Source organism: Eublepharis macularius, chromosome 8 (genome assembly GCF_028583425.1).
Source record: "Eublepharis macularius isolate TG4126 chromosome 8, MPM_Emac_v1.0, whole genome shotgun sequence".
In the NCBI taxonomy this organism is placed as follows: domain Eukaryota; kingdom Metazoa; phylum Chordata; class Lepidosauria; order Squamata; family Eublepharidae; genus Eublepharis; species Eublepharis macularius.
In genome coordinates, this window is record NC_072797.1 from 81,223,502 (window position 1) to 81,244,254 (window position 20,753).

The window sequence follows — 20,753 nt, forward strand, 5'->3', positions numbered from 1 at the left end:
TCTCTAGGCAGAGCAGACCTAAAGGACTAACAGGGTGCAAAAGGGGGTGGCAGGGTGGAAGCTTCACCCATACCTGTGGCAGGTTGATAAAAAACATTCAGGCAGGTTCAGTACAAGTAATCAAGCCCACCTGACTACATGCTAGTAATCAGATTTTGTGTTCAGGAAGACTTGTCCTTGCAGATGAGATTTCATTTATAGATCTAGGTAGGTGCAATCCCCTGTGGTAATAGGTAGGCATGCAGATGTTCCATTACTGAAACAAGTCTCCTACCCAAAGTTTTGGCCACTTGTTAGCACAGCCTGAGGAGAGCCTTGGCCTTACCTTCTCCAAAGTCAGAGCCAAAAGCACACATCTGAGAAGGGGGAGGGATGGTAACCACAGAGCTACAATTTTGCTGTAAAAAGGCTGGGAATCACAAAGGATTCTAGATTAACTCAGTGACTCCCTAGCAGTTCAAATTTCTGGCAGCAAAGCTATCAGCTAGTGGGCACTTTCAGTAGCTGTTTCCCATACAGGCAAACTCCATCCTCCAGAGGTCTGAGAAATTGTAAGTCTGATTATTTTCTCAAGATCATATTTATTTGTTTATTAGATGTATTAGTTGCCGCTCACCCAAGATTGATTTGTTACTTTTCTCTGTAGATTTATTGTTTTAGTGCATTTGATCCCACTCAGGATAGCATACATGGTAACGCTCAGAACTTTAAAACAAAGACTCTTACTCTGTATTGAATGAGAACTGCCAGTAGTACAAGTTGAAATCAGAAAAAGAAGAGACACTAGAGATCATACTGAAAATTTACAATGGTTCCTGGAGCATACCAGAGAATTTCAGAAGAAAATCTGTTTGTATTTTATAGATCACAGCAAAGCTTTCAACTAAGTGAGTCATGAAAATCTATGGACAGTTTTAAAAGAAATGTGTGCAACAATGTGGGGTTTTTTGATGTGTAACCTGTACTTTGGACAAGATGCTTGAAATTCCTGATGAAGATTAAAGGAGAAAATGCAAAAGCAAGATTACAGATGAACGTCAAGCAGACAAAATTAATGACTCCTGAAGAATTATATAACTTTAATAATAACAATAACTGCTTATATACCACTCTTCTAAACAGATTAGTGCTCCACCCAGAATAGTGAACAAGTTGGTGTTATTATTATCCCCACAATACAGCCAAGGAGCTGGGGCTGAGAGGAGTGGCTTACCCAAGGCCACCTACTAAGCTCATGACAGTAGTGGGATTTGAAGTAGTAGAGTGCTGCTGATTCACAGATGAACCACTTAATTACTGTGCTACAGCAGCTTTAAGGTTTAACTTTAAGGTTGATAAAGATGAAATTAAAATTGTTAGAGTTTCTATTCCTTGGATCAAGCATCAACCAAAAGAGACACTGCAACCAAGCAATCAGAAGGAGTTTGAAACTTGGAAGGGCAGCCATGAAGTAACTAGAAAAAACACCAAGATCAAAGTAATTCTCCATTACTATATATGGATGTGAAAGATGGACAATGAAGAAAGCTGACAGGAAGAAAATTGATTCATTCAAAATGTGGTGTTGGAGGAAAGTTTTATGGACGATGATGATAACAACAACAACATTCTAATTATATACCGCCCTTCAGGACCACTTAACACCCACTCAGAGCAGTTTACAAAGTATGTCATTATTTTCCCCACAACAAAACACCCTGTGAGGTGAGAGGGGCTGAGAGAGCTCCTAGAAGCTGTGACAAACCCAAGGTCACCCAGCTGGCTTCGAGTGGAGGAGTAGGGACTCAAACCTGGTTCTCCAGATTAGAGTCCCACACTCTTAATCACTACACCAAACTGGCATACCAAGGACAGCTAAAAAGACAAATAAATGGGTTCTAGATCAAATCAAGCCCGAATTCTCCATAGAAGCTAAAATGACAAAACTGAGGCTATCGTATTTTGGTCACATCATGAGAAGACAAGACTCACAGAAAAAGACACTGTTAGCAAAAGTTGGAGGCAGTAGGAAAAGATAAAGTCCCAACATGAGATGGATTGAATCAATAAAGGAAAGCCACAACCTTGAGTTTTTAAGACCTGGGCAAGGTTGATAAGGATAGGATGTTTTGGAGGTCATTAATTTATAAGGTTACCATAAGTCTGAAGTGGAAGTGACATAACAGCATAACCCATTTTTTTTAAAGGATGTAGGGTGACTCTCAATAAAGTCCTACAGAACTAAGGGTTGACCGAGAAAAAAGATCTCGTCATAGTCATATTTATCACAGAATTTCTTCCATGTGTATTACTGTCTCATTGTCCACAGCTCTACCATAAATCATTGAGATTCCTGAGCTCTGGCCAAGAGGAGGTATTCGAAGAGTGAAATGGGGCTTTGATAAAGGTATCTAGCAGAGATTATATAGATAGATTACCTTTTAAGTGCATACTACACTAACTGGTCTTCAACCACTGCAAAATTAGCCAGAACTCTATATCCAGCCTTAGCTAGATAGTGATCTATCCATGATAAAAGATTCAACAATGACTCGATCACTCACAGATCAATTCCATTTTTTCCACAGTTGAAAGGAGAATAAGCTGTGACCTGCTTCATGAGTTGGGTCTAACTCACACTGGGAAAGTCCCATGGTTGCCATGGCAGTTATGAACTCATGAGCTGCAATTGTTAACTATGCTGAAGTCCCCCAGAACAATGCAGTAGAGGTCATCAACATCATGACTGAGTGCACAGAGTCTGTTCAGGCAGGGATAATTTTAGGTAGACAGTGCAGAAGTCACTACATTGTTATGCAGCAGAAGTCCAACAAGAGCAACTTCCTTACCTATTGATCTTAACTTGTACTGCTGCTGTATGTAATAGCTAAGAAGCTCATAAATAAAAAATTTAAATCAACACAAGTGAAAATTAAATTGCTATTTCATTTAATCAGACTGATCTCAAAGCTTGGAAGATTACCAAGTATGATTTTAAATTTGAATGGCAAACAGATCTACCAGTGCATATTTGCCAGTGCAGTTCCTAAAAATGAATTAAGGTGTACATTCTAAGACATAAAAGGCAAATCATGTTGCCAACGACTCACTTTTTATCCCCATGCATGTGCAGAATGTGGGGATAAGAAGTGAGTGGGGCCTCCAGAGGCCCAGAAAGGCTCAATGCAGCTGCAGGAAGGCCCAGCGCCAGGGCTTCCCACTGCCTTGGGGCTTCTCAGCTGGGCTGAGAGAAGGCGGCAAACTGCCATTTTCTCCCTCCCAGCTGATCTGTGGGCAAGGGGGTGCAGCAGGGCCTGCCAGCCCACCACTCAGCCTAGTGAATCCATGGGCAAGGAGTAGTGGTGGTGGAGCCCGCCCGCCGCTCAGCTGCGCAGGAAGAAGGTAGGAGAACCTGCTTTCTCCCTACACAGCTGATCCATGGGCAAGGGAGGGCAGCAGTGGATCTCGCCCTCCACTCAGGTGGACAAGGAAAAGGCTTTCTCCCTGCCCAGCTGATCCGCAGCTTGGCCGGTGGCCTGCTGCTACCCAGCCCAGCAGTCCGCTGCAGCGCAGGGCAGCGTGGCCTGGCAGTCCACTGTGGTGCAGGGCTTCTTGGCCTGCTGCAATGGGGGCCAGCCTGGCCCTGCGGCCTGTGGCAGCCTGGCCTGCCACAGCCCATGACGGACTGGCCTGGCCTAGCCCCTGCTGCTAGAGCCCATTGTATTCTTTCACAACATTCTTTGCCAATATAATCTCAAAAAACATGATATTATGCCATCACTAATTGAGAAGGATGCAGTAGATCTGAAAGGAGGTCCTTTACATTATAAGCATCTCTAGGCAGCAGAAGATCTCTTTACAATAAAATCAAACTTCTACCCATGATATTCCACTGTTATTTCAACCCAGGATTCCCCTGACCAGAGATTCAAATAACAGAAAAGAAGCTAGGAAAGCTTACTCTCAATCACTCCTGTAAGCAAAACCTTGAAAGAAAATACTATCTTATGAGGCTCAAAGTCAAATACATTTTTAAAGCATTATAAGATCTACAGTGCAATCCTAAACAGAGGTACATCCTTCTAAGTCCATTAGGACAGCACTGTTAATTATACAGGCCAGCTTTTAAAGGTTGTCATAAATTTAAAATTATTTTTAAAAATTTATTAGTTTTTTTTTAATGTTGCTACTTTTCCTGAGTTTTAAAAAACATTTAATAAATATGTACGTCTAAGCCATAGATCCTTAAAAATCACTAAGCCTTTGTAATTTCCTCCTAAGATTAGACTACCACACTGAACTGAAAATCCTTGGGAATAAAATGAAACAGTAAAAAATACAAACTTTAATTAACCTATGGGTCCACAGTAAAAAGCCCAGAGTACTAGTTATATTAAGTTACAGTAGGTTTTGTGCACTCAAGTTATTTAATCAATTTTGGTAAGCAAGGTATTGACAGTGTAATGTGAACACTTATTTACATTACTGCCAGGAAAAGGTTTCCTTTAAGCAAGCTAAAATACATCTGGTTTTTGAAGTCCAAAAGGTGAAAAAGAAACTGAAATTGCATGACCACTAGTTTATTTTTCTTTTTTAAAAAACTGGTTAGTTAATGTCAAAGTCATACCACTCCTGTTAAAAACTGGCATCTTGCCTAAGTAAGACTTTTGCCCCTTTGTAATGTTTGATCTGGCTTTATGTACTTGAGGAAGGGAAGGGAGTGGGCAGAGCGCTTGCTGGTGAGATCACTTCTGTAAAAAAAAATACCCTAAATAAAACCCAAATTAAAACAAAGATTCTTTTATTGACTGAGTACAGTGTGTAAATGTGTGCATGTCAGAGAGAGAAAAAGAAAATAATAGTGAAAGAAGCCACTGAGATTTACCATCACATCCATATTTTAGAAATTATGCTACAGAGAAGTTGAACTTAATTGGTGAAATTATGGTTAAAAATAACCTACACAAAAGAAGAGATTCTTTACTACCTGTAATCACATTTGGTTTTGTAGATTATGATATGAAAGAATTCTGTGTAGTGAATGAATACCAAGCTTTCGATATACTGGACAGAATAACAAGCTTCTTCATACATACGTGGAAGTTATTAAAGATTTTTATGAAATCATGTTGAGGTCATAAATGATTGATTCCAGTTTGTATCAACTTTGAAAGGTAGTGTTCATGTATGTTACAAGATTTCCAGGATATAAGCATTCAAGAGTCAAGATCCCTTCATCAAATACCCTGGAAATCTTGCTGGTCTGCCCTATAAGAATAAAGTTCGAATCCACTAGCATTTTAAAAACCAACACAGCTACCCACCTGAAACTATCTTCATTAATGTTAAAGAATCACTGCAATATCAGCACTCAAGAGTGCTAAGTAATTAGCCTTTTACCCTCATATTGGAGTAGGACAGAAATAGGAACTACAGTACTGAGATGAGAAGTAAAACTGACCTCGACATCCCAGTTGTTTAGTACTGCAACAAAACACATGTCCTTTCAAACAAATAAACAAAAGTTTTTCTGAGGGTTCTCACCTGTAGACTGGATGCATCAACTCCATGGGCAGCAAACACAGTTTCCAGACTTTAGTGTTCACATATATTCTACTCTGCCATCTTCTATTTATTTATTACACTGATTTTATATCCTCCTTTCTTCATGGAACTCGAGAACCAGAAGTTACTCATTCCATCAAGACAGTGACCAGACTCAGAGCTACTTCACTTCAATATGGACAGTGTTTTGAATGCTTTCCATGATATCTTGACTTACTTATTGGCTGCAACTGCGCAATACCTATTGGCACCTTTCTTTTCATTGTTATGTTTTTGGAAATAATTGGGTTTTTTTTCTGAAGAGCCTTTTGGAATGAATCTTTCCAAGTTTTGTAGCGATCAGTAACAATTTTTTCTTGTGGTTATATTAATTTTGCATTCCACACTGACTTACATAGATTAATTTAGTGTAAAAATTACCCATTTCAATCCATGGCGCAATAATTATAATGCTACCTCATTGGTTACAAATCTATACAGATGCAATTACATGATACATTTTGTCCGGGGTCCGAAGCTCAGCCCCTGGACTTACCAGGAGGAGGGGACAGGAGACAGCCAGGAGCAAGCTACTCAGCCACCCATGCCGGCACCCTGGAGACCCACCGGGAAGAGGGATGGAGCAAGGCCGCCACTGCCCCGGAAGTTGGAGGGGCAGCGGAAGAGGGCAATGCCATGGCCAGAATTGCCGGGGAGGGAAAGAGATGCCCAGGCCACAGCAAGTCAGATGGGGCAGGTGGAAGCCAGCCAGCCCCACCCTCCAATGTGATGCTAGAAGCCCAGGTGGGGTGAGAGAGAGCAGCCAACCCCGGGAGGGGGCCAGGGAGCCGAGGCTGCTGCCCGTCAAGCCTGAGGGAATGGGCTTTCGTGTGGATAGGGCAAGGCTGGGAGGATAGGGTGGGCACTCCTCCCAGAGGCCCCCATAAAAAGGAGAGAGAAGAGGAGAACGGTGTGGAGAGTTAAGGAGCAGATAAAGAGAGAGAGTGAGTAGTTGAAAGCGTGAGAAGGAGAGAGAGAGAGAGAAGGAGAGGAGTTGGAGGAGAAGGAGGTTGCTTTGTATGGAAGGGAGTTGGAGAGGAGGCAAGAGGCCGGCAGGACAGAGGAATGGATGAGAGGATGTGAGGGTGATGTATACCACCCCCCCATGGACCAGATGCCAGCGATGAACCTAAAGGCAGCCTCCTAGAAGCACTCGCCAGTTGTTAGGGCACCCAGGGAAGAGGCGCCCCCGCCACAGCCGGCAGGACCGCTAACCAGAAGCCCTCGCTGGCGCTAGGGTGCCCAGTGCAGAGGTGCCCTAGCTGAGGAGGAGTGAGGTCACTTACCAGAATCCCTCACCAGGCACTAGGGTATCCCATGCAGTAGCGCCCTAGCCAAGGTGGGGCAAGGCCGCTTACCTGAAACCCTCGCTAAGGTGCCAAATGCAGCTGTGCCCCAGCCGAGGCTGGGCGAGGCTGCCTCTCAGAAGCCCTTGACAGTTGGTAGGGCGCCAAGTGCAGCTGTGCCTGGGCAAAAACCTGACATATTTATGAATAACTGTACTTTGTATAACAGTATTTTGTACAGGAGTGTGTTCTATTATATTTCATCAACCAAATGTTCACATTTCGTTATCCCATTTCAGTAGACTTCTCCACTGGGATACAGAGGCTGCTTCTCTCTGCTAAAGATGTTGGAGGGTCTCTTTTGACTGGCATGAAAGGCAATAGTTAAAAGGGAACTTACGCTAGAGAACCACAAACATTCTCTTTCATGGAAGCTAGGGCCTGATATCCAAATCATATTTCTACTATAAGGCAAAGTCTGAGCAATCAACTCACCAGTGTATTAATTCACTATACGCCCTGCTTCCACTAACATATATTTGGAAAGGTTAAAAAAGAGGTTTGCCTGATACATTCAAGGTCACTGAGATCTAAAACACAGGAAAAATAATTCTGTAGGTATAACAACAAATATATTTTTAAGGAATATATTCATGATTTTCTAAACTTTCCAGTGCTCAACCCATGTGTAATAAGAAATATTCTGGGATTGTGGTATTCACATTACTGTACGTTAAAACATATATTATCTTGTTTTCATAGCTAGTTCATGCCAAGAAAAGGAAATGTCTATTATAATTTCAGGACCTGCCCTGTCTGTAGAAGGAACATTTCTAAAACATCATGCCGCTTGCATAACTGATTTTCTTTAATGTATAGTGGTCCCTAACTTTCTTCTTCAAGTTGTATGGAGTATATTCACTTGTTCTGCAGGAATATATATAGTTGAATGTCTCTTCACTAAGAAATAAATAACATTCCATAACTTATTTCATTGTGAAAAGCTATAAAATATGAATCAAGCACCAAAACATAGAAGATATAATTACACAACACATGATATAATCTAACTTTTGATTACTTTCTTATGTATTCTGCTCATAACACCGAGGACATTTACGGCAGGAACACACAACAGTGTTGGGTAAACAACTACATAAATTTTCTAAACAGCAAGGCAGGCTAATGGAAGATTTAAAGCATTCTTATGCAACTTTCTTTGGGATCCAGTGGAATCATTGTGTTCAGTACATCCTTGCATCAGCTTCACCACACAGTAAAGATGTGGGAATCTGGAAAGGATGCTTAGAAGATATGCAATGGCCCACTAATATGCTCGCACAAAGCTGTTTTTGAAATTGCCACACCCAGGCAGCCCAAACTCACAAAGATTCTTCAGCAGCCTCTCCCCCATCGACCCACCAAGTTTGGTTAAGATTGCATTTCGGATGTCTGAGTTACAGGCCCCCAAAGTGGCCACTGGAAATTTCCAGTACAGAAAATAGGAGCTGCAAAAGCCAACTGGTTGGCATTGCCTCGCACCACCCAAAAGTTGTAATGAAAACCTGGGATGGAGAGGGAGAATCTTCCTCTGAGAAAGGAAGGTCGGCCCCCAGAGGGCAATGATGGTCCCTGGTGGGATAATGGGAAAGGCTGGAGGACTCATTATAAATTATGGGAAACAAGAATGCCAATTTATTTGCATGGGCTCCATTGAAATACATTACAGTAAAAAGGGGGGGGCAAAGAAAATGTGGAATGGATTTTCCAGAAAGGTCTCTAGGCCCAGATTAACTATACAGGGACTGGAAAGACAGACCCCACAGTGCAATGACAGCCCCTGGAAATAGCAGAAGGGCTCTGGGACTGGAATGACAGGCCTCTGAGTGGAGTGACAGCTCCTGGGTGTAGCCAAAGTGCTCTGGGACTAGAATGACATGCCTGAGTAAAAAGACGATCCCTGGGAGAAACAGAAGGCCTCCGGGAGTGGAATGATAAGCCCCTGAGTGGAGTGACAGCCCCTGGGTGTAGCAGAAGGGCTCTGGGAGTGGAATGACAGGCCCCTGAGTGGAGTGACAGCCCCTGGGTGTAGCATGTTGGATCAGGCCAAAGGCCCATCCAGTCCAACACTCTGTGTCACACAGTGGCCAAAAAACCCAGGTGTCATCAGGAAGTCTGCCAGTGGGGAAAGGACACTAGAAGCCCTCCCACTGATTGCCCCCCCCAAGCACCAAGAATACAGAGCATCACCCAGGGGCTGTCACTCCACTCAGGTGGCTGTCATTCCAGTCCCAGAACCTTCTGCTATTTCCAGGGGCTGTCATTGCACTGTGGGACCTGTCTTTCCAGTTCCTGTATAGTTAATCTGGGCCTAGAGACCTTTCTGGAAAATTCATTCCACATTTTCTTTGCCCCCCCTTTTTTGCTGTAATGTATTTCAATGGGGCCCATGCAAGTAAATTGGCATTCCTGCCTCCCATGATTTCCAGTGGGCAATCCTGTCATTCATTTTAGTACATTCCCTTCCTGGCAGCAGAAAACCTACTCTGGGGCTGGAATGGGGAGGGAAAGGAGGACTGAGGGGACAGTCAAGGAGACGTTTTTTGGGGGGAGACAGCAGGAGAAAGCCTCTTGGAAAGGACACGAGAACAGAGACAATCTTTGAGAGGAGATTAAATTGTGGGGGAGGGAGTGGATTTCTTTGGGCACACAGGAACAGCCCTTGACAGGACAGGATAGGACAGGACAGAGGTGATTCTGGGGGGAAGGAGAGTCTCCTAAGGGGAACAGAAATCTCCCCATTGGGCTGCAGAGAGCCCAATAGCTCCCACCAAGACCTCAAAAGCCAGGAAAGAAAGCACTCGAAAAAGGGCACACTGTTTGGGGAAGAAAGGCTTTGAAAGAACTCAAGCAAGCAGCCCCAAAAGCTTACTGCAGGTAGTCTGAGAGTGGGTGTTTCAAACGGCCCAATAGCAGCCCCCCAGGCACCTCAAAAGCCAGGAAGGAAAGCACCAGAAAAGGGCACTCTCTGTTTGGGGAAAGGCTTTGAAAGAACTCAAGCAAACAGCACCAAAAGCTGCCTTAAACCCACTGCAGGTCTGCAAGGGGGTGGGGTCAGAGCACAATAGAATCCACTAGGAACCCAGAAGCAAGTAAGAGTTTGAAAAAAAAAATCAAGCCCCAGAACCCAAGGTTTTGAAAGGGGAAAGAAATCAGAGCAACCCGATGGCACGGTAAAAGGATTTTTTAAAAAAGTGCTCTCACCAAGCAAGCAAGAATTGAAAGGCGAAAAAAATTAAACAGGAATGGAGGAAAGAGCAAGCCCTCTTGCAACCAAAGCCCAAAAGCCCCTTGCTAAGGCACAAGCCGCTCTCGCAATGTGCAACACACACAAAAAAAAAACCTTCCGCAGCAAGCAGAAGAAAGCTAACTCGCTCTCCCTCCCGCAAAGTGAACCGGTGCTTCACACGCTTTCCCTTAAACACTACAGAATAATAGGCTGTCTCTGTTTGGCTGACAGAGCTGCCAATCAAGGTTTCTTGGGCTGAGATTGGTGTGTTCCAAATGGGGATGGTGGCTCCACACCGTTGTCTAGGAAATTGATTGAGTGGCGACGGCGGGAAACCTGGCAAAATGGGCCAACGGACAGACAGACAGAATGCCCCCAAATTCGGCGCTTCCATGAAAAAAAAGTGCCCATGGCCTGCGTGTTCGCAAATACCGAACAAGGTAATTCTGAGGGGAAATTAGGTCCATTATGAGGTCTGTGCCCACCTCTACTCTCTGGGGCTCATTACTGTGTATGGATGTGAAAGTTGGACAGTGAAGAAAGCTGACAGGAAGAAAATGGGTTCATTTGAAATGTGGTGCTGGAGGAAAGTTTTGCAGATACCTTGGACAGCCAAAAAGACAAATAACTGGGTACCAGATCAAATCAAGCCTGAATTCTTCCTAGAAGCTAAAATGACAAGACTAAGGCTATCATACTTTGGTCACATCATGAGAAGACAAGTTTCTCTGAAAAGTCAATAATGATAGGAAAAGTGGAAGGCAGTAGGAAAAGAGGAAGACCTAAAATGAGATGTCTTGACTCAATAAAAGAAGTCACATCCTCCAGTTTGCAGGATCTAAGCAAGTCAGTTAATGACAGGACATTTTGGAGGCCTTTTCTTCATAGGGTCACTATAGGTCAGAGGCAGCTTGATGGCACATGAACACACACACACACACTTTGAAGTGGAATCTTCCTTACTAGTTATATACAACAAATTAATTTCCATAGATGACTTCCTTGTGAATGTTATCAATCTGAGCATGGAATTTTAGTGGATAATCCATTTAAGACAAAGCAATATCTTTATGTTCATTCAGCTCTTGATATCAATAAAACTTATTTCACAGTGAGCAAAAATGTTACATGTGTAAAGTTGTTGCCTATAATCAATCAACAAAAGAAAATAGTTTCAGGTGGGTAGCCATCTTGGTCAGCAGTAGAACTGCAAGACTGGATTCCAGTAACACCTTAAAGACCGACAAGATTTTTAGAGTATAAGCTTTCAAAAGTCAAGCTTGTAGGAAGTTTGACTTTCAAAAGCTTATACCCTGAAAATCTTATTGGTCTTTAAGGTGCTATTGGACTCCAATCTTGCCAATATATGAAAAATAAATATAATGTTGGAAGTGAAAGCACAGGGGGGGAAACAGTGCTGTATTACAATAGGCAGGTAATATAAAAACTGTCTCTCAGAAACAAGACGAAAGTTCTAAGATTTTAACAGAACATTGTATATGGAGATGACATTTTCTCTTCTGTGCACAAGTAACAATTAACTTGTCATTCATAGAGGCTAATGTATCATGCATATAAGGGCTTTTTTTCATTTCAGCAAAGAAGCAGTATCACATGGGTATTCCTTACGCAAATTAAAGCTTAGGTGAAAAATACCCAAACTGAAATAAAACTACATAAAGTAATAATTTGTGAAAAAACAACATTCCATTGTACAACAAAAAGCCAAGAACACAGACACACTTACTTCGTCTATGCAATATCTGTACTCTGTGAAGTTATATTTAGCAAGCACAGCTGTCTGCTGCACCTCTTTTTTTTCAATTGCCATTATGAAAACAGTACGTCGTCAAATTTTCACTTAGTAAAGACAGAACGGTTTTTCATGGAGAAAATATACAGCATATCTCTATTTATTGTTACCACTACCTCTATTATTTATTCCATAGTTGGTTTATTTATGAAATCATTCCAAGTAAATACTTGTACAATTTTGTATATAATGTTTCCCTTTCATTTATTAAAAATGAAATTGAGACTCATCAAGTATATATGTTGCTCTCATTTCTGTTAAGCTTAATAAGTTTTATCTATAATTACAAACCTATTATTTATAATATTGAACACTAGCAAAGAACAACTTAAGGAAACATTATAGATATGAAAATCCATTGGTCCTGTTACAAAAGTCTCTTTCCCAGGACTGTGTCGGGGAGAGATTGGGAATAAAGGTTTCCTGAAGTAAAAGCCCCTTATTGGATTTTCCTTTTGTGAGTTAACTAAAAATGAGCAAAAAAATTAACATATACATGGTACACTAGTAAGGTCTCTCTCTCTCTCTCTCTCTCTCTGTCTCTTTCTCTGTTAATAATGTTGTACCAATTCTTAGTCAACATTAAATAAGATATTTACAGCAGCCTTGGAGCTAACATATCTGAAAGAGTTCTAGCGTCTTTAAAAATAACTCTAGATGCATGTTATATGATATAAACTGTGTATACAATTTTTCTTGGTCTGAGGTGTATGTCTGTGCTTATGCTGTGAATTTCCCTCAGAATTTCAGTATTCTGGCTGCAGCTCCCCATGTCTTCTTCCTTCTCTTTCAAGTCTTCTTCTTTACTGACTCTTCTTTATAGTCCTCTTTAGGGGTGTGCACTTCAGGTTTCCGATTCCCAAATCAGACCTCGTTTGCAAAGATTAAGGATTTCTGAAACAGCCCCAGCGTACCAGGGCCGTTTCGGAAATCCCGAATCAAAGATTCCCAAAGCTATTTGTGTAGCTTTGAGAAGCTTCGGATCAAGGGGTTGAAATGTACTTCTCCATACCGCTGCGCAGTGGGAGGGAGAGGGACATTTAAACCGCCAATCAGCTGTTTATCAGGGGTTTCCCTGACAAGCAGCTGAGTGCAGCCTGCCAGGGTGTAAATTTCCCTCTCCATGCTTCTGGGGAGCGGCAGGGAGAGGGACATTTCAATCCCTGACTCAGCTGCTTGTCAAGGGTTTCCCTGACAAGCAGTTGAGTGCAGCCTGCTGGGGTGAAATACCCTTCTCCCTGCTGCAGCACAGTGGCAGGGAGAGGGGCATTTCATGCCAGATGAAGCTGCTTGTCAGGGGTTTCCCTGACAAGCAGCTGAGTGCAGCCTGCCGGGGTTTAAATTTCCCTCTCCGTGCTGCTGGGAAGCAACAGGGAGAGGGACACTTAAATCTCCAACTCAGCTGCTTGTCAGGGAAACCCCTGAAAAGCAGCTGAGTGCAGCCTGCTGGGGTGAAATGCCCTTCTTCCTGCTGCAGCCAGCTGGAAAGGAGGAGAGTTTGAAGGGAAGAGTGCTCCCCATGCTGTTTGCAAGTGGCGCCGGGAGCATTTGACTCTTTAAACTCTCTCCCCTCACTCCAGCCAGCTGGAAAGGGCCCTTCCACACTTCACCTGGGTTCCCTCGTGACCGAGATGGAGTTTAAAGGGCCTGCCACAAACCCCGCCAAGCAGATGATCTGCTCCGGTGGGGTTTGTACTCCCCCCCTCACTGCTTATTTCACCCAATGGTAAGGGAAGGAGGGGGTTCCCTCCTCCCCCTCCAATCAGGTGAAATAAGAGGTGTGGGGGTAGTTTGTCGGTGTGCTCCAAATCTTTACAGAGCACACCGAAGTGGGTCAAACAAAGGATTTCCAAAGCAACTTGCCACTTCAAGAATCCTTTATTTCCAATTCTTTTTTCTGCTTTTTTCGGGTTTCCCAAAGCGGGAAACCTGATTATTTTTGCACACCCCTAGTCATCTTTCTTTGTTCACAGCCTGTTTTGCACCATCCCTTCAATTTCCTAGCCTCTGGGCTACTTCTTTTCCATCTTCCTTACATTCCAGGACCTCTTCCAAATCCTCAATCTGCCCTTGTATCTTTAATCTCACTCTAACCAAAAGTGTTCCTTCCTTCAAAGAAGATGGACTGCAAATTGTTAAGTTCCCTGAGCAAATGAACATTCTGTACTACCACATCAAGAAACCAATCAACACGAGAAGCTTTACTTCCTCAAGCACAATATACTATTACATCATCATCAATCAATCTTTACTGCATTAGCACAAAGCCATAGCAACAATACAAGATAAAATCAAATGTCCATCAAGATAATTTGTTTTAAAAAATCTGGACATTTCTATACAAAAGATTAAAATTCAGAAGAACCATTTAAAATATCTCAGAATAAAAAACACCATACAATCCAAAGACTAAAGACCTAAAGCAGCTTGTGGTCATGCTTGAGTTAGCAGGCTTCATGTCTTTTTTAGATTTATGATGGCAGAAGCAGACATTGCCATTTGTAGAGTAATGGATTCATCCCTGTCTGCCAATAATAAAACAATTTCTCCTGGTCTGAGCTTCCTGGGAAATGCCATATAATAGTTTTCAAAAATCTACTGCATTCAGCCTCAAATCTCAGGCACTGGAATGTGTCATGGGACAAATCCTCAATAGACCTATAATTAAAGGAGCAGGCTATTTTGCTATAAGGAATTCACTGAAGTGGCCTTTCAAGACTGTGAGTAGTAGAATATATAGGTGTGCCTTAGTCAAGGTTTATCTGTGGTTATAATTCATTATATCAGTAAAGTACACTGGAAGAGTCAAGACAGGAGGAAGTAACTGCATATATGGTAGAGTTGTTCTCAAGGTGCCTACTAGTACAGCATCAGTTTAAGGGCTCTAGTATAACAATCTTTGTTTTAGTAAAAAGTTGTCTACATAGAATCCAAAGGTCCTCGGGTATTCTTCTGAGAAGCCAAGGCTAGCCACTAATCTCAATACAAAACTGTGCCATGAGTTATCCTTCATCTCTTCATATGCCAAAGGCCTAAGGATATGCAAAAGATGATTTTCAGCCAATAGTTAATGCCTGCTTTATAGGCTAAGGTTGTTATTCTGGGTAGAGCTATTTCTACTCTAACCATAGCTGAAGAAGTTGAAGGAGGAACAGCTACAACATGTGGGCGAATTTGTAGAAGCGAACTTATCCAGCTAACTATAGGCCAATGAACCTGCTGGATGTAATTAGACATGGGCACAAACAGGAAAAAAAACCCCAAACAGGCTGTTCAGTGTTCGTTCCCGACAACGAACACGAACAGCCGACCGGAACCGAACATGTCCCGTTAACTAACGCGTTTGGTGTTCGTCGGCATCAGAGTGGCCCCTTTAGCACTTAGAGAGCCCATATTCACAGAGAATATGCAGCATGCTCTTCTCCAGCCATCACCCAAGTTTGGTCAAGATTGCAGTATGGATCTCGGAGTTATACATTCCCAAATTTGACACCCCCAGGAAACTCCCATTCAGTACAAATGGAGCCACCCTCCCTCTCCAGTTCACTTTGGCCTCGTGCGGTGGACCTGAAGGTGGGCCGCCTCCCCTTTCATGGGTGGGGGGGTCTGGCTGCTGGCCAGTAGCACCCCCCACCAGACCTCCCCGAGGCTACTTTCTGCCAATGCAGTATGCCTGCAGCCACCGCATAACCAAATGACCCAGCAACAGTCTGCAAAGAAAACCTTCCAGCAAGACATGATGGTGTGTGTGGAGGCCTTGCACACACAAACACACACCCTGGTGGGTCAGAGACACCAACACATGTCCACCAGATAAGACATTATGGCATTGGAGCCAATGCTCTTGTTCACGCCGTGCATGCTGCAGAGGCTGTCACTGCACAAATGCACCAGCTGGACATGGAGCACTGGATGTTTAGGTGTATGGGATAGATAGGTTTCTCAATAGACAGGTGCATAACTGTATGGGATAGGCGTATAGGATAGAGGGATGCATGGATACATGGAATACCTGTATTGGATAGACAGGAGAGACCGATACCGTGTTCAGGGATATTGGGCAGACAGGTGGATCGCATTACTGTCCACGTTATCCCATCATTGGAAAGTTGGAAGGAAAGAACCAAGGGTGGGAGGTGGGGCCATCCACCTAACATGTAGAAGCAGAGGCTCACGTGCTGGCCATTGAGGCAGTGGAGGATGCCCTCCCCCCTCGTGGGGGACAGGTAGGTGCCCACATGTGCAGTTGTAGGCTGCCCCCCCCCCGCGTCACCCACCTTCCTGCCTTCACGGAAGGAATGGGAGTCGCGGCGCGGGATCCATTCCCACCTGTTCAGAAGGGACAGCAACTGCTTCTGAGCTGCCCTTCATGGCTAAAACCAACAGACAGCAGTGCAGCACCCACCTTCCTGCCTTGACGGAAAGGGCTGGATGTGCAGGACAGGAGAGGTTGGAAAGGGTCAGAGTGGTTCCAGACAGGGAGAGGTTGAAAGAGGGACCAGCAGCCTCAGGAACTGAGTGCTGATAGAGCAGTCCACACGCCACTCAGAGACACCTTTCCTGTGCAGGCAGGACAGGCACTTCAAATGAGTGGCGTAAGCTCCCATCAGCATCACCCATCTTCCTGCCTACATCGAAAGGATGGGATGGACAGGACAGGAGAGGTGGCTGGGAGGGGTCAGAGCAGTTCCAGAGAGGGGGGGTTGATAGAGGGAAAGTTGGGAGTTGACATGGAGAAAAGGACAAAGGCTTCCTGGCCGCATTGTGCAGCATGACTAGGACGGACGACCCCAACATCCACTGTGTTGTATTGCGCAGACTTCTGCTGAAGAGGCTTGCCCACCCCTCCTGTGTCACAGTGGAGGCTGTCGCCAGCATCACTCACCTTCCTGCCTTCACGGAAAGGAAGTGAGTTGTGGGACCCATTCCCCCCATGCACAGGGGCAACAGCAAGTGCCCATGGATGGGAGCGCAACTTACCTTTCCGCAAAACTGTATCTACAAAAGTTTTTGAGCCGCCCCTTGTGCCAAGAAGCAGCGGCAGCAGTACAGCACCCACCTTCCTGCCTTCACGGAAAGGGTGGGAGGGACCCATTCCCCCCCACCCAGAGGGGTCAGCAGGAAGCCATAGATGCCCCCATGCTGTGTTGCCCTACCACAATCAGCAGCAGCAGCAGAGCTGGGTAGCGGTGGTAGCTGGCATCACCCACCTTCCTGCCTTCGTGGAAAGGATGGCGTGGGCAGGAGAGGTCGGGAGGGGTTGGAGTGGTTCCAGAGAGGGAGAAGTCAAAAGAGGGAACGTCCAGGACCTTGCCAGGGAGAGGACAATGGGTTGCCGCCGGCTGCATCATGGTGCAGGACTGGGAATACCCCCTTCGTTGGAGAGCCATGAGCCGAGAAAGCCACTGTGTTGCAGGCTGGCGGCGGCAGCGGACATGTCCCACCTTCCTGCCTTCGCAGAAAGGATGGGAGGGACCCATCCCCCCCACACCCAGAGGGGTCAGCAGGAGCCCATAGATAGGGCAACACAGGGCAGTATCAGCAGCAGCAGCAGCAGCAGCAGCAGAGCTGCCCCTCATGGCCAAAAGCGGCAGCAGCCAAGCTGTCATCACCCACCGTCCTGCCATCGCGGAAAGGACGGGAGGGACAGGACAGGAGATGTCGTTGGGAAGAGTTAGACTGGTTCCAGAGAGGGATAGGTCGAAAGAGGGACCGGGAGCTGGCAGATCCCTACAGTTGTGAAGCCTCTTCTGAGCAACCCACTGATGTGGGTTGAAGCACAGTCAAGCTTAAGAAATAAGACATTTATCTTCTGATAGCTCAAAAAGTATTGCATCAAAGGATGTGTTGGACCTGTTCTAAACTATACATTGGGGGCTTTTTACTTTGTACCTAGTGCTGTAGAGTATTAAACTGTAGCAGTACAAGAGCCATGTTGCATCACTGCAACTCAACCAGGCTCTTATGCTCAGGAAGCTTCCCAACAAACCTTGTTCCTTCTTTTGATAATTTCTGACCAGCAGTCTTAAACTAACCTCCATGACTCAAATGGGTCAAAAAAAGTCCAAGTGAATTTTTGTCTTACAGTTGTTATTATTTATGGAAACAAAAGTTTCTTAAAATCAGCAACAAAAACTGAACAAAATTACTTCACCTTATTGTATCACTATAACACTTGAAAACTTTGCTAAACTTTTATTTTTGATCTGGAGCTAAACCTGAGGGTTATTTTTCACTGGTGTGATTCATTTACAGCATGGGATGAGATTTTCAACATTTTCCTTCTCCTGCTGCAGCTCATGAGCTCCTCAAAATGCTGTTCCTGGAGAACAATGTAGGTAGCAAAATGGGGTCTACAGTCAGCAAAAAAATGAGTGCCTATTCTTCTGAAGGGAGATAATTACTTCTGCAGCCAGTTCCTGTTATTTAAGTTAAATGAGTTTTATACTTCTTTCAAAACCTTAAAGCAACTTGAGACAGTGAACACCATCAAAGTACATTCCCCTTTAGATTTACCTTCACATTTCTGTGTTACTTCATTCTGTTTGTGGCCAGCAGGGCACTTGCACTCATATGAACCAACTGTATTGATACAGTTTCCCCCCTGGCAGATTCCAGGGATAGCTTGACATTCATCAACATCTGCAAAGAAAACAGGCAGTTAGAACTGTCATGAAGAATGAATGGATCCTGGTCCTAAGCAATCCTAGAAAATAAATCTTACCTGAGTTCTGCACATACACAATATGTACACAATATACAATATGTACACAATATACACACAAAGCTTGATAGCAATTTTACCTGGTTATTACCATGCCATACATGGAAAGTATTCTAATTGAAGATAACAGGGATAAGAAGGGCCTATGGTCGTGCTTTTTAAAATGTGTACTTGGCCATAGTTTAATTGTTTTACATTAGAAAATCATCAGTTTATTCCTTTAAAAAAATTACATTGCTTTCCCAAAAAACATTCAATTGGTTTACATGAATAAAAGTATAATTTAAAACAAAATAAATATTTTATCCCATTTATAAAAGTTTTCTTCAGAAAAATGTTTGAAAATTAATTAAGTTTGCCTCAGAATCTCCTGTATTATACTGGTGCATTGATACCTATTGTTAACAGGAAATGTTTCAGTTTTTAAAAAAACCTCTTCATTCCAATGATCTGGTGACCAACGGCATGACCGCTGCAAACAAGACTTTAGCATGTAGTCATTTAATTAAACATAGTTTATCATAACCATTGATTGCCAAACAGTTTTAAGTAAATTTGCAGTAAATGTTTATACTGTGTTCCTGAAACTCTACTGAGTTTATTTAGAATAGTAAAGACTCCAAATGCATCATTTAGGCTAGGGATGAAGTAAAGCCATGTGGACCCCAGCATATTCTTCCTGGAATATATAAAATCTGGAATATTTTGATGACGATACTGTTAACGAGGGTTTATTTGATCAGTTTTCTTTCTAATAAGCAATAGTTGATGTGCCCAAATGGTCTGCAATGTGATTGCCTGATGAAGTCCAAAGGGAAGAGGACTCCACAGCCATCACACACAGGAGAAATTAGATTTTTGACATTTATCTGTGTGGTGACTGTGAAGCTGATTACTCACAGAGAAAATTTATGGCAATGTGGCAGTGGAATTTATCTTATGTGATTGCAATGCAAGTTCAGTACATTAAAGATCCTCAATGTATCTAGTACCAATATGCAAACTACCCTGATCCTAGCATGTTTGCATGGCAGGCTATTTCATAAACATATGGGCAAAGTATGACATTGGCAGGAGAATATCAGTGTCACACATTCATTTCCCTGAATAGTGTTCCTTTGTTTGAGTGGAAAGGTGACATATAAATGGTTTGTATAAATAAATAAGACATTCAAAATACCACATAGAACTTTTTTATGTTACCTCACATAATTTCAAACCTTTGAAAGGAGTCTGTTCAGACATTTTGCTGTGTTTATGTGCTGAATAATGAAATGGTGAAAAATCAAATAATGTATATGCATGTACTTGAAGCAGCCCAAATATTTTAAGAAAAAAACTCTGTTGGGGGGAAAGCTGTATAATCCACCCAAAGAAGTATTTTATCATAAACTTGATATTATAAACCATGTCAGTGTTTCCAATAACTTCTTTAGTTCTTAGCTGTAATGTACTATGTTTGGTTTTTGACCTTGAATTTCAATGTGTACTTAATACATGTTGGTATTTATCATAAGTATACCTTTTATTTGCCCACGTTAATATTAGCCAATTACCGATGTTATAAGTAGAAAATTAATTCACAAACGTCAATATATAAGTCCTCTGGTAGCCATTACTTTTTTAAAAAGGGTCCCTGTTTGACTTTCTCACAAGAAAACATTTCAAAGCTGAATGAGAAGAAGATATTAAATAATTAGGAATTAACTACTGTGTTAGAAGGAAACAAAAAATCCGCTAAGTTTTCCTCTCACACTGAAGAAAAGATATTTTAATGCTGAAAAAGGAAAGACCAGTGATATGTTATGCTGCAGTACACAGCTTTATGAATGCACCTTTTCTTAAGACCTCAGAGAACCTATAATAGATATCCAGATAAGTGCATAAATTAAATCTGAAATTTCACTGGACATATCACACAGCTCTACACAGTGAAGGCTCTGATTCTGTCCAAGTTAAAGTTTGTGGCAAATTACTATTCAGTAGTTTTATAGGTCATTGGTTACATGCCATATTGATTTCAATTTATGCAAGTAGCTCTTTTAAATATTATGATAT

General features: G+C 42.9%; 1 protein-coding gene across 1 annotated transcript in view; it reads right to left on the bottom strand.

Moving 5' to 3' along the window:
• Positions 1-20,753, bottom strand: part of FBN2 (fibrillin 2) — a 286,019-nt gene that overhangs the window by 184,094 nt on the left and 81,172 nt on the right. The window contains exon 7 of the mRNA XM_054986552.1: positions 18,488-18,613. Within this exon, the coding sequence (XP_054842527.1) occupies positions 18,488-18,613 (126 nt within the window). The remainder of the gene's footprint in view (positions 1-18,487; positions 18,614-20,753) is intronic.